The sequence below is a fragment of the Geotrypetes seraphini genome, chromosome 4 (genome assembly GCF_902459505.1).
Source record: "Geotrypetes seraphini chromosome 4, aGeoSer1.1, whole genome shotgun sequence".
Classification (NCBI taxonomy): domain Eukaryota; kingdom Metazoa; phylum Chordata; class Amphibia; order Gymnophiona; family Dermophiidae; genus Geotrypetes; species Geotrypetes seraphini.
Window position 1 is genome coordinate 174541822 of NC_047087.1, and position 13696 is coordinate 174555517.

Below are 13696 nucleotides of genomic sequence, written 5' to 3' on the forward strand. Positions count from 1 at the left end.
GGACTCAAAGGCCTCCCGTATGAGGAAAGGCTGAATAAATTGCAGCTATACTCACTCGAAGAACGCAGAGAGAGAGGAGACATGATAGAGACGTTTAAATACATCACCGGCCGTATTGAGGTGGAGGATGATATCTTCTTTTTTAAAGGTCCCTCGGCCACAAGAGGACATCCGCTGAAAATCAGGGGTGGGAAATTTCATGGCGACACCAGGAAGTTCTACTTCACCGAAAGGGTGGTCGATCGTTGGAATGAACTTCCACTTCAGGTGATTCAGGCCAGCAGTATGCCGGATTTTAAATGTAAATGGGATACACGTGGTATCTCTAGGGGGGTAAATTCAAGGGGGTAGGGTTGTTGGAGTGGGCAGACTTGATGGGCTGTGGCCCTTTTCTGCCGTCATCTTCTATGTTTCTAAGGCTAGTACTAGGCAGATTTGCATGGTCTGTGTCTGTTTATGGTCATTTGGGGGAGGATGGGCTGGAGAGGGCTTCAATGGCTGGGTGGGTTTAGATTTGCTGGTTTTAACAGAGATTTCGGCAGTTGGAACCTAAGCACAGTACTGGGTAGAGCTTTGGATTCTTGCCCAGATATAGCTAAGAAGAAAAAAATTAAAAAATTTAAATTGAATCACGTTGGGCAGACTGGATGGACCATTCAGGTCTTTATCTGCAGTCATCTATTATGTTACTATGTAAAACACATATCTATTCGTTGAAAAAATACGATCACATCACAGAGGCATATCACGACTCACACTGGCTCCCAATACAAGCCAGAGTACATTTCAGATTTCATTGCCTACTATTCAAAGCTTTAAATGAAAACAGTCCTACCTACTGGAACAATACACTAACTCATTCCACCTCAAACAAACACAGGAGAACCCACACAATATTCACACACCCGCCCATCAAAAATGTAAAATAAAGAAAAACGTACAACAACCTACTGGCCACCAGAGCAGCAAAACTGCCTCTATAGTATTTTACTGGCTGTTTAACTACCTCTACAGTTCCTTCCTTCTGCATGCATGGCTGCAGTGGTGTGTGTTCTGTTCTCCCCATTTTATTATTTTTAAATTGATGTAATTTCATCCCCTTTTCGAGTAATTTGATGTTTGGAGCGATTTTAAAGCTCTGCGTGAGAATTCAGTCTGTAGCTGACAGGCTGATCCCACTAGGTATCTGTTAGCCATCCTGCATAGTTTTCTCTGGAGCTCAGGGCTATCCCCGAGGTAGTCTCATCTTATGTTAATCAGGAGTCAAGCGCAATCTGTTAGGTGACCTTAGGAGGCTCGGTGGTGTCTCGCAGGGTGCAGGTGTAGTCAGACATTGGAGTCTGACTATCAGCCCGAAGATCAGCTTCTTAGCAGCATTCCCAGCATTGTGCCAGTGAATATTCTCATCCAGCTACAATGAGGGAGCTGAAAGCAGGCTTCCAGCACTTCTAACACTGATCTTGTTAGGTCACAGTGAGTACACAGGCTGTGAAAGACATCGGGGGAAGTTTGAAAAGTGGGTTTTTTAGTGTTTCTGAATGTTCCCCCTCCTGAAAAAGGCTAAAATTGCCATTTTGTGTGTTTGAGAAATGTGAACAATATTGTGATTTTGGCACAAATTTTGAGACGGCAGCCATCTTGGAATTTTTTGCAATTTTATTTTCTAAAGCTCCATGCTTCTTCAAAACTACAAATTTTGACTGGAAACTTGCTGGGATGGAGTCCCTGGGCTCTCTTCATTTAGATTCTTGCCAAGATTGTGCAACTTTAGCGCTTTAGAACATTTTTGTGCCACATGCTGAATGGCGCAGCTATGGGGGGTGCAGCGTCCAGCTTAGCCTTTGTCCTGCTGAAGCAGGTGCCCAAATGCTCAGCAAGCCTAGTGGAGTGGCCTTCATGGTCTTCAGGGCTCAGCACGGTTGGTAATTCTGTCCCCCAGGCTGCAAACCCTGTGCAGCCTCAGAAAAGCTCAGTTTGGCCACCTTAAGGTGACCTATGACTTGGGAGCCAGACATCTTTTTTCAGAAGTTTTGAAATTTTTGCGGACCAATGTGTTCTCCCTCTGCGCAATCCCAATCCGCCTACACGGCATCTATCAGTGAGTGGCTCCTTTGGAGCCTCGTTGAGATGCTACCCTATTGGACTTGATGCTCAAGACCAGGGGTCTCCAAAGTCCCTCCTTGAGGGCCGAATCCAGTCAGGTTTTCAGGATTTCCCCAATGAATATGCATGAGATCTATGTGCATGTACTGCTTTCAATGCATATTCATTGGGGAAATCCCGAAAACCTGACTGGCTTCGGCCCTCGAGGAAGGACTTTGGAGACCCCTGCTCAAAACTATTTTTCTGAGCCATCGAGGAGCTATCAGAATCATGGTGGCATGTTCCTGCTTGAGTTTGACAAGTGTCTTGAGAATAAAAGGAAATGGAGGGAAAGCGTAAAGGAACTTGTTTGTCTACTCCAGGAGAAAAGCTTCTGCTTCCAGGCGATGAGGAAAGTAGAGTATGGAGCACAACTTGAGCAGTTTGTTGTTGTGGGGGGGATGCAAAAAGATCTATTTGAGGAGTTCCCCATTAAGAAAAAATCTGATGGAGAATTGAGTGTAAATTCGTGAGGTTGCAGGAGACGCAATTTGTCCACCAGTGAATTTTGCTCTCCCTGAATATAGACAGCTCTCAGAAAAATGTTGTGAGAGATTGCCCAATTCCAAATCGTCTGAGCTTCTTTGCAAAGGAGACGAGACCCTGTACCTCCCTGATTGTTCACATAGTACATGGCTACCTAGTTGTCTGTATGAATGAGAACGACCTAATCGTGGAGAAGATGCTGAAAAGCCTTGAGTGCATTGAAGATTGCTTTGAGTTCTAACAGTCTGTGGTGGCCAATGTCCTTGAGTATGGAGACCATCTACTGTAGATGAGCCCCCCCAAGTGTAGATTGAAGAATCTGTGGTTAGAACCTTCTGGTGAGGGGGCATTTGGAACAGCAAACCTCTGGAAAGATTGGAAGAGACTATCCATCATTGAAGAGATTGCCGTAGAGAAGATGTCTCTGAAATGTGTTGAGAAAGTGGGTTGTATGCCTGCAACCACTGAGAAGCCAGGGTCCACTGAGGAATTCTTAGATGGAGTCTGGCAAAAAAAGTCACGTGGACTATAGAGGCCATATGACCTAGGAGAACCATCATGTGCCTCACAGAGAGTGAAGTGAGGGTGGACACCCATTGGCAAAGTTGTAGAAGAGCATCCTGATGTTGTTTTGGATGGAATGCTCTGAGTTGCACTGTATCTAGAAGAGCTCCAATAAACTGCAGAGTCTGAGAGAGCTGTAGTTGAGATTTGGGAAAGTTGATTTCACAAGAACATAAGAATTGCCATCTCCGGATCAGACCCGGGGTCCATGAAGTCCGGTGTACCCTGGCATAGTTTTAGTCCCCATATCACTGTATGCTTCTCAAGCGAGATGTGCATCTAATTTGCCCTTACCCGTATCACTCTATGCCACTCTTAAGGAGATGTGCATCTAGTTATTCCTTAAATCCTAGAACGGTGGATTCTGCAATTACTTCCTCTGGGAGAGCATTCCAGGTGTCCACCACTCGCTGCATGAAACAGAATTTCCTGATATTCATCCTGGACCAGTCCCCCCTCAGCTTCAGTCTATGTCCTCTTGTCCGTGTCAAATCCCAAATTTTGAAGGAACAAAATAGTCTGTTGTGTCGCTACAATAACCCCCTGAGAAAAGGGGTTTTTGATTAGCCAATCGTCTAGATATGGGAAGACCTGGAGTCCATGACTTTGTAAGGCTGCTGCTACCACGACCAGGACTTTGGTGAAAACTCTGGGGGATGATGCCAGGCTGAAAGGTACCACTTTGTATTGGTAATGATGATTTCCCACCCAAAATCTTAGGAACTTGCTAGAATGTGGATGAATGGGAATGTGAGTGTAAGCCTTCTTGAGATCCAGACAGCATAACCAATTATTGTGATCCAGAAGGGGATACAAGGCCACCAGACAGCATCTGAAATTTTTCTTTGATGAGAAATTTGTTGAAAGCTCTGAGATCCAAGATTGGATGGAGACTTCCCATCTTCTTCGGAACAAGGAAGTAGCGGGAATAAAAATCCGTGTTCTGCTGTTCCAAAGGAACTGTCTCAATGGCATTGAGAACAAACAGAGCATGAACTTCCCGAAGGAGAAGGGAGGTCTGCAAAGGGTTGGAAGGAAGCTCTCTTGGTGGGTGATCCAATGGAATTTGAAGGAAATGAAGAGAATATCCTTCCTTTTTGATGGTAAGCACCCAGAGGTCGGACGTGATCAATGTCCAGCGATGGTAATAGTGAAGGAGTCATCCCCTGATGGGAAGAGGGGACGACAAGGACACAGGAAGATGGATGCCAGACCAATGGCAAGAAAGGCTCAAAGCTGGAGACAGCAAACTACAGACCAGTGAGTCTAACATCAATAGTGAGCAAACTAATGGAAATCCTAATCAAACGCCAATTGGATAAGATCCTGGATGAGGATAATCTACGGGATCCCCGTCAACATGGATTTACTAAGGGGAGATCATGCCAATCCAAGCTTCTTTGACTGGGTGACGGGGAAGCTGGATATTGGGGAGTCCCTGGACATCGTGTACCTGGACTTTAGCAAAGCATTCGATAGCGTACCACACCGCAGGTTGCTGAGCAAGATGAGTTCTATAGGATTAGGTGACACATTGATGAAATGGGTTGGGAACTGGCTTGGTGGTAGGCTTCAAAGGGTAGTGGTAAACGGCACCCCCTCCGAAATGACAGAGGTGATCAGTGGAGTGCCACAGGGCTCAGTCTTGGGCCCGATCCTATTCAACATCTTTATAAGGTACCTGGCAGAAGGGCTTCGAGGTAAGATAACATTATTCGCCGATGACGTCAAACTAAGTAATGTAGTGGGCAAATGCACAACGGACGAAGATTCAATGCCCGACAACATGATGCACGACCTACTCCTACTGGAGCGCTGGTCTAGGACCTGGCAACTCAACTTCAATGCCAAAAAATGCAAAGTTATGCACCTGGGCAGCCAAAATCCATGCAAGTCCTATACCCTTAATGGCGAGATCCTAGCAAAAACAGTAGCAGAACGAGACTTGGGGGTAATCATCAGTGGGGACATGAAGTCTGCCAATCAAGTGGAGCAAGCTTCATCCAAGGCAAGACAAATCATGGGTTGCATACGAAAGGGTTTTGTCAGCCGTAAGGCGGAAGTCATTATGCCATTGTATAGATCCATGGTGAGGCCCCACCTGGAATACTGTGTGCAATTCTGGAGGCCGCATTATCGAAAGGATGTACTGAGGCTGGAGTCAGTGCAGAGAATGGCCACCCGGATGGTCTCGGGACTCAAGGATCTCCAATACGAGGAAAGGCTTGACAAATTGCAGCTTTACTCGCTTGAGGAGCGCAGGGAGAGGGGGGACATGATCGAGACGTTCAAGTATCTTACGGGCCGCATCGAGACGGAGGAAGATATCTTCTTTTTCAGGGGCCCCACGACAACAAGAGGGCATCCATGGAAAATCAGGGGCGGGAAACTACGAGGTGACACCAGGAAATTATTTTTCACTGAAAGGGTGGTTGATCGTTGGAATAGTTTTCCACTACAGGTGATTGAGGCCAGCAGCGTGCCTGATTTTAAGGCCAAATGGGATCGGCACATGGGATCTATTCACAGGGCAAAGGTAGGGGAGGGACATTAGGGTGGGCAGACTGGATGGGCCGTGGCCCTTATCTGCTGTCTATTTCTATGTTTCTATGAGGGAGATATGGAAGGGGGAGGCAGACAGTTTCTGGAAGGGGCATAGAAGGAGAGAAGATAACTTATAGAAGGGGCAGAGAGCAGACAGTGGATTTAAGGAAGATGGTATAGAGAAGATGAGGAAAGCAGAAACTAGACTAGACAAAGGTGGAAAAAATTGTATTTATATTTTTTGCTTTAGGATAAAGTAGTATTGTAGCTGTGTTGATAAATATTTATAAATAAAAATGGAAATAAGGTGATCCTTTTATTGGACTAATTGTAATACAGTTTTGACTAATTCAGAGACCAAAACCCCCTTCCTCGGGTCAGGACAGGATACCGTAACAGCAGTATACTTTACTGACCTAAGAAAAGTGGTTGTGGTCTCTGAAAGCTAATTGAAAAATATATTAGTCCAATAAAATTGTATTATTTTATTTTCCCCCCTTTTTGGCCCCCTTTTATGAAGCTGCAACAATATTAGCTCTGACGCTCATAGGAATTCTACGAGTTCCAGAGCTTTTACTGCCAAGGCAGGCGATAAAAAAGGCTAATGTGGTTTCAGGGGAGGGGGTGAAGGCTTGTGTGCCCGGCGCATGTACGAACCAGGCCTGGCTCAGGAAGCAGGGAGAAATCGGCATGGTGGATTTGAGGGGGAGTAGCAAGGAGAGAGAAAAATAATTGGGAAAGTGGAGAAATCAGCCCAATGGCTTGGGGCAGGCAGGGCAAGAGAGAAAGAAAGGCAAAAATAAAGAGGTGGGGCAGGGGGAGAGGGCAGAAAGAAAGAAATATTGGATTTACAAACAGAAGAAGGAAGTGCAACTAGAGACTCATGAAATCACCAGACAAAAAGGTAGGAAAAATGATTTTATTTTCAATTTAGTGATCAAAATGTGTCCGTTTTGAGAATTTATATCTGCTGTCTATACTTTGCACTATGGCCCCCCCCCCTTTTACTAAACCGCGATAGTGGTTTTTAGTGCAGGGAGCCTATGAGTGTCGGGAGCAGCGTGGGGCATTCAGCGCACCTACCTGCACTAAAAACTGGTATCGTGGTTAAGTAAAAGGTAAGGGGGTGTATTTGTCTATTTTTGTATAGTTTTTACTGAGGTGACATTGCATATTTTAAAGTCATCTGCCTTGACCTCTGAACCCCCCCCCCCCCCCGAATACAAATGATAATTAACATTTTTTCTGCGTACAGTGTGCTTTGTGTTTTTTTTTATTTTATTGTTGGTAGATCATTTTGACTTGCTCATTTTAAAAGTAACTCGCAAGCCAAAAAAGTGTGGGCACCTCTGCCCCTAGAGGATAGGAGAGATATGATTCAGACATTCAAATACTTGAAAGATATTAACATAGAACAAAATCTATTCCAGAGAAAGGAAAATGGTAAAACCAGAGGGCATAATTTGAGGTTGAGGGGTGGTAGACTCATGAGTAATGTTAGGAAATTCTTCTTTATGGGGGGTTGGTTGATGCATGGAATGAGCTCTCGAGGGAGGTGGTGGAGAGGAAAACAGTGACAGAGTTGAAACCAGCTTGGGATGAACACAGAGGATCTCTAATCAGAAAATAATTGGTATATATTGAAGGAACTAAAGCCAGTCCTGAACAGACTTATATGGTCGTGGCCCGTATATGAACATTCAGTCGAGGACGGGCTGGGGAGGGCTTCGATGGCTGGAATGGTTAAGATGGGCTGGAGTGAGCTTTGACAGAGATTCCAGTAGATAGAACCTAAGCACAATACCGAGCAGGACTCTGGGTTTCTGGCACAGAAATATCTAAGCAAAAGGACCACTTAAATTAAATGATTATTTATGGAGCACGTATGGTTGGGAAGACTGGATGGACCTTTCGGGTCTTTATCTGCCATCATTTACTATGACAAAGACCACTAATCAATTTTATAGCAGCCTTCTGAACCGACTCCATCCTATTTATATCTTTTTAAAGATGTGGTCTACAGAATTGCACACAGTATTCTAAATGGGGTCTCATTGAAGACTTACACAACGCCACTATCACCTCCTTTTGCCAACTGGCCATTCCTCTCCTTATGGATCCAAACATCCTCCTGACTTTGACCATTACCTTCTGTACCTGTTTTGCCACCTTAAGATCATAAGACACAATCACACCCAAGTCCCGCTCTTCTTTTGTACACAGAAGTATAACTTCATCCCCTGGCCTATACTATACTATTCTTTTGGATTTTTGCAGTCCAAGTGCATGACCCTGCATTTGTTAGCATTAAATCTTAGCTGTGAATTACTGGACCATTCTTCAAGTTTTGTTAGATCCCATCTCACGTCATCCACACTCTCCGGGTGTCTACTCTTTTACAGAGTTTGATATCATCAAAAAGACATACTTTACCAGACAGTCCTTCTACAATATCACTCAAAAAGAGCCAGCCCAAGGACAGATCCCTGTGTCTCTCCTTGGATCAAATGCCATATACCACTACCCTTTGTTCCCTTCTACTTAATCAGTTTTAAACCAGTCTGTCACTTTAAGTCTCATACCGAGGGCACACAATTTATTTATCAGCCTCTGTCACACCCTCACTCTCTGAGAACACCTTGAGCCGTCGGGTAGTGACATGAAGCTTGCTACTGGCATGGTCCCTTTAGAATTAGGGTCACCTTTCAAGTTGGTAGTCGCTGGCAAATGCCCCACTAAGCTTATTCTCCAAGGATTTTGGAAAAAAATCACACTGTCAGAATGGCCTTGGTGAAAACATAAGCTTTCATTCGGCCACCGGCCGTGGAATTACTGTGCCGCTCCGGGTTTTCCTGGGAGCATGCACCTCATACAAAAACAACAGAAAAAGTTTATTTCACTCTTAGTCACCCAGTAAGCAGCTCTGGACTTGATTGGTAAAACACATACAGTCCTTAATATGCCCTGAGGCTAGGCAGTGAAACAGTTAACACAAATAACTTTCTCCTGTAGCTTTGACAGAAGAGGCATTCCTGTTCCTGACTGAGGTATATGTTGTGCTGTCCTGCAGTGCATTCACTCTCTCTAGCTGGGTTGAACTTTCTTCCTAGTCCCGAGCAGGCTTTTCCCTGAGAGGGTTAATTTCCTTCTTCCTACGAGGCAGGCAGACTAATTGAATTAGTTAGTTGCTAAGGCACTATCTTAACAGCTGGGCACTTCCACGAAGTGTGGAAGTCAGGAAATTCTGGGCTTTAAACTAGCCAGCATGGCGTTTGGTTCAGCTGAGACCATAACCTGAAGAGGAGGTTACTGTATCCTTTCTCAATTTCAGCAAACCAACAGGTGAAATTGCAGTACAGGATTATTTCCCTAGTAACTCCCCCAGTCATTAGTTCAAAGAGCCAACAGAGAAATACAGCCAAAACAAAGCTCTGTTCACAGACCTTTTCAGGATATTCAGCTCTCCATTTCCTCTGGCCAGCTTTCGTGTATAGCCCCACTTTCCTCCAACACCATGGGTTCTGGGGAAAGGAATTTAGTGGCCAAATTACCAGCCTGTTCCTCAGTCATTTCCCAGTCAGTGCTGAGGAACTGCTCAGCCCCGTCCTGCCTCTGCTCTACTGCCAAGCCTCGTTCTGCTCCTCCTCCTTCCTCCCCCCTCTGCTCTCTAAGGAGCCTGGCTTTAAGCTGAGGGGAAGAACCACTCCCCCTTGGATTTGGATGGGGGAAGGGAATTCCTTCCTCAGCCCATGCCATTTCTCTGAGGGGAAACTGCTTGTGAGCTTTCTGCCTTACAGGCAATGGACAATAGCAAGGCAGCTTCTTCCTGCCTGGCTCTGGAACTGCTTCAGGTAAGTCTAAGCCTTCCTGCTCTATTTCCATTTCATTGTCACTCACCAGGTAGTCAGCTAATTTATTGTCCTGGGAACTGACCTGGTCAGCCCTTCTGCACTGGGGTTTATATACTTTCCTTAATTTCCCTGTGGCAAACCTTGGGGAAGACGTCCGTTTGTCACACCGCCTATGCGTAACTGTGTCAAAGGCTCAGCTAAAATCTAAGTATACTATATCTAATGCCCCTCCCATATCCCTAAGTACACTATATCTTTCTCTGTTAAGACCTGCTTGTCTATGGAGTAAAGCATGTGTAGACAAGTACAACTGGTCACAGTCCATCCTCTGTGCATGTTAAAATAGTATGCTGTATTAACCGCACATACAAATATTTTTACTTGCTAGGTCAAGTACTCAATTTGTCTCACACCACATGTGCCATCCATGAGGGAAAGTATATGCACTGTGTACAATGTGTACAGTATAGTTTCAGCAACTAAGAAGACACAAGAGTCAAAGGGATTGAATGTATAAGTGTAGATGTCTCTTTTCCTGCCTTACACTAATATTGATATATTTGAAGAACATTGCTCTTTTACCACTGACACATGTTTCTGTTTAAATATTTATGTAAAAATAATTGTAGCCAACAATATATCACTATAACCGAGGAGGCCAAGATTCAGATAAGAAATTTTCACATATGTTTAATAAAAGGGTATATTGTCTCCCTCCTTCTCCCACATTTGCTTTGTGGTCTCACCATTCTCCTGGATCTTTGCTTCTCTCTCTCTTGCCAGCTGCTCAAGGACCTTCTTCTGTTCTTCATAAAACTCCAACAGTTCTTGTGGCAGTTTCTCTCCTGGAAAGCGAGCTGGCAGCAGCAAGGTATTAAAAGAATCATAACCCTTCACCATTTTCAGAATCTAGGTAGGTAAAACACACATTTTATTATTTTATTATTTTCCTAAATAGTTTATATACTACACATACAAAGATAAAAATTTCAAGAGGTCTAGCTAAAAAGAACTTTAGCCAGTTATATCAAAGTCTTCGAACATGTGCCTATACAAGTGACTAAACAGCTTCCTGACTTTCACTTGAGTGGCTACATTTTATTCACTAAAAATCTGGATGAACCTTAAGGAAGAATTAGGCTGGGTGGAGAAAGAGAGAAGGCTAGCACTATTATCTCAAAGCAATGTTGGAACATGAGTTAGCAGGAGGAAAGATTAACTGTGAGTGCTATTGGTAAATTTGGGATTATAAAGGTTGCAGGTAGAGATCTACAGCTCCTTTCATAGACTTGCATCGTAATGAAAGAGAAAGAGGACTGAGGTGCGTTTCCCAGCCCTTTTTCTTTCACAATCTTGGCAGGAGGATGGATGATTAGGGATCCAAAAGGACTCATATACAGTGGCGTATTAAAGGGGGGGCAGTCCGCCCCGGGTGCAAGCCATGATGGGGTGCTCCCGGTCCGGTTCCCCCCCCCGCGCCGGGTGTCGCGTCTGGAAACAGCCTGCACAAGATCGCGATGCCAGCGATCTTTGCCTGCTTCGGCTGTTTCCTCAGCCACGGTCCTGCCCCTCCTCTGACGTCAGAGGAGGGGCGGGACCGCGGCGGAGGAAACAGCCAAAGCAGGCAAAGATCGCTGGCATCGCGATATTGTGCAGGCTGTTTCCCCAGGTAAATGGTGCGGAGAGGCCGGGGGGATGAGCAGTCCTTCGTGGTCGTGGTGGTGGTGGGGGCGAGTGGTCCTTTGGAGGGGGGGGGGTAGCAGGCCTTCAGGGTGGGTCAGGCTGGCAGGCCTTGTGGGGGGGGGGAGACAGGCCTTCAGGGGGGGACTGTCAGGCAGGCCTTCGGGGGGGGGACAGGCCTTCAAGTGGGACAGGCAGGAAGCCTTCAAGGTGGGGGACAGGCCTTCAGGGGGGGTGCAGGCCTTCGGGGGGGACAGGCCTTCAAGGGGTCAGGCAGGAAGCCTTCAAGGGGGGTGCAGACCTTCGGAGGGGTGCAGGCCTTCAGGAGGGGGACAGGCCTTCAAGGGGGACAGGCAGGCAGGCCTTCAAGTGAGAAGTCAGGCCTTCAGGGGGGGTGCAGGCCTTCGGGGGGGACAGGCCTTCAAGGGGGACAGGCATGCAGGCCTTCAAGGGGGGACAGGCCTTCAAGGGGAACAGGCAGGCAGGCCTTCAAGGGGGGGTGCAGGCCTTCAAACGGGGGGTGCAGGCCTTCAAGGGGGGGTACAGGCCTTCAGGGGTGGGATGCAGACCTTTAAGGGGGGACAGGCCTTCAGGGGAGGGGGGCCCTGGTGTAGAAGTACACGGAGGGAAAAGGGAGGGGTTCAAAGAGACGTGCATATGCCGGACTTTGGGTGGGAAGAAATAATGGGTCTGAAAATAGATGAGAAGGAGAGAGATGATGGACCATGGGTTTTAGGGAGGGAAGGAATAGAAAGGGAGAGAAGTTGGACACAAGGGATGGTGTGGAGGGCGGGGGATAGAGATACTGGTTAGGAGGGTAGTTGGGAAAAGAAAGGGAGAGATGGTGGACCCTGGGGTGGTGGGGAAGGAGGGAGAGCTGCTGGATGAAAGGGTAGTTAAGAAAAGGTGGATCTGTGGAGGGAGACGAAAAAAAGGATAGATGCCAGACATCCGGAGGAGGGAAGGGAAACAGAAGGGGAGAACAGAGATGGCAGATGGATGGTTAGAACGGAGAAAGAAGAAAGAAGGAGACCCTGGCAAGCAAGTTATCAGAAGACAACCAGAGCCTTGGACCAACAAGATTTGAAAAATAACCAGACAACAAAAGGTAGAAAAACTAATTTTATTTTCTGTTTTGTGATTACAATATGTCAGATTTGAAATGCGTATCCTGCCAGTGCTGGTGTTAGACCGCAAACGTGAGCTAGGATTTAACAGAGAGAGGAAAAGTCCTTTTTGTTTCTTTATTTTATTTACACCACAGCGCCAGTGTGGTTAGGAGAAGCCAAAGGAGGGTGAAAAAGCTATAAAATAAACCCACCAGGATGTTTGAAAAAAACACCCAATTGGGCAGGAAAATCGAATCGATAAACCAATTCAATAGGCTGAATCGAATCGAAATTTTTTTTCCTGAATCTGGCAGCACTAGTTTGCGCTACTGTCTTAGACTTTAGGACCTGGGATTGGGGAGAGATGGCATCCTCAGTACTTTATAATGCAAGTGAAACGAGGATTTGGTCAGACTTTTGAAGGGTCTGCAGAAGAAAAATATTGTATAGGCCAGGGACATGAGACAGCAGGAAATGGGAACTTTTCTTCCTTCTATTTTTGTGAATGGAAAGGCTGAGGATGTCAGAGAGTTCAGTTAAAATATGTGCGTTATAAGAAAATATAATAATGTGTTTTATAAAGTTTATAGCATTGCTGGCCTACCCGGTAAGGTGTTCTAGTGGTGGTGGTGGCAGCGTGTCAATGTGTTGAGAGGAAGGTGTGGTCTTGGAAATTCTGCTGAGCAAACTCCGGGCCCATTCCCACCCCCCAGTTAGTCCGCTCCACTCAACTGGTTCACACACTGAGTGGGTCTTTGGGTGTTGTTTTGGAATCTCTCCCAGTGGTTTGTCAGTATCTCCTTCTGGTCCAAGGAAGGAAACTTTGTTAACCTTAGCATTGACCTTCAGAATATGTTTGTAACAGCGCTACTTGTGTGGCATTAGGCTATGTAATGATCGAAAGAAAAAAACAGACCTTTGCACATTTTTGCACTATATGGTGGGTGTATGATGGGATTCACATTTCCTGCACAGCTAAGTCCGTGTGAAGTTATCTTGTGCTGTATTTGACATCTAGCAAGGTCTCTGTTTGGAAGGAAAGATCTAAACTTAAAAATGAAGTGGCCAGAAGTTATGGTAAAAGCAGATAGTGTAGCTGGTTTTAAGAAAGATTTGGACAAATTCCTGGAGGAAAAGTCCATAATCTGTTATTAAGATATGGGGGATTTGTCTGCTTGTCCTGGATCGTTAGCATGGAATGTTGCTACTCTATGGGTTTTGACCAGGTATTAGTGACCTGGATTGGCTACCATGAGAATGGGGCTACTGGGCATGATGGACCATTGGTCTGACCCAGTTAGGCTATTCTTATGTTATGTT

At 45.7% G+C, this 13696-nt stretch overlaps 1 protein-coding gene across 6 annotated transcripts in view; it reads right to left on the reverse strand.

Moving 5' to 3' along the window:
• HYDIN (HYDIN axonemal central pair apparatus protein) overlaps positions 1–13696 on the reverse strand; it is a 1718235-nt gene that overhangs the window by 801653 nt on the left and 902886 nt on the right. For all 6 annotated transcript variants that reach the window (XM_033943280.1, XM_033943278.1, XM_033943277.1 and 3 more), the window contains one exon: positions 10334–10496. In XM_033943280.1, the coding sequence (XP_033799171.1) occupies positions 10334–10496 (163 nt within the window). The remainder of the gene's footprint in view (positions 1–10333; positions 10497–13696) is intronic.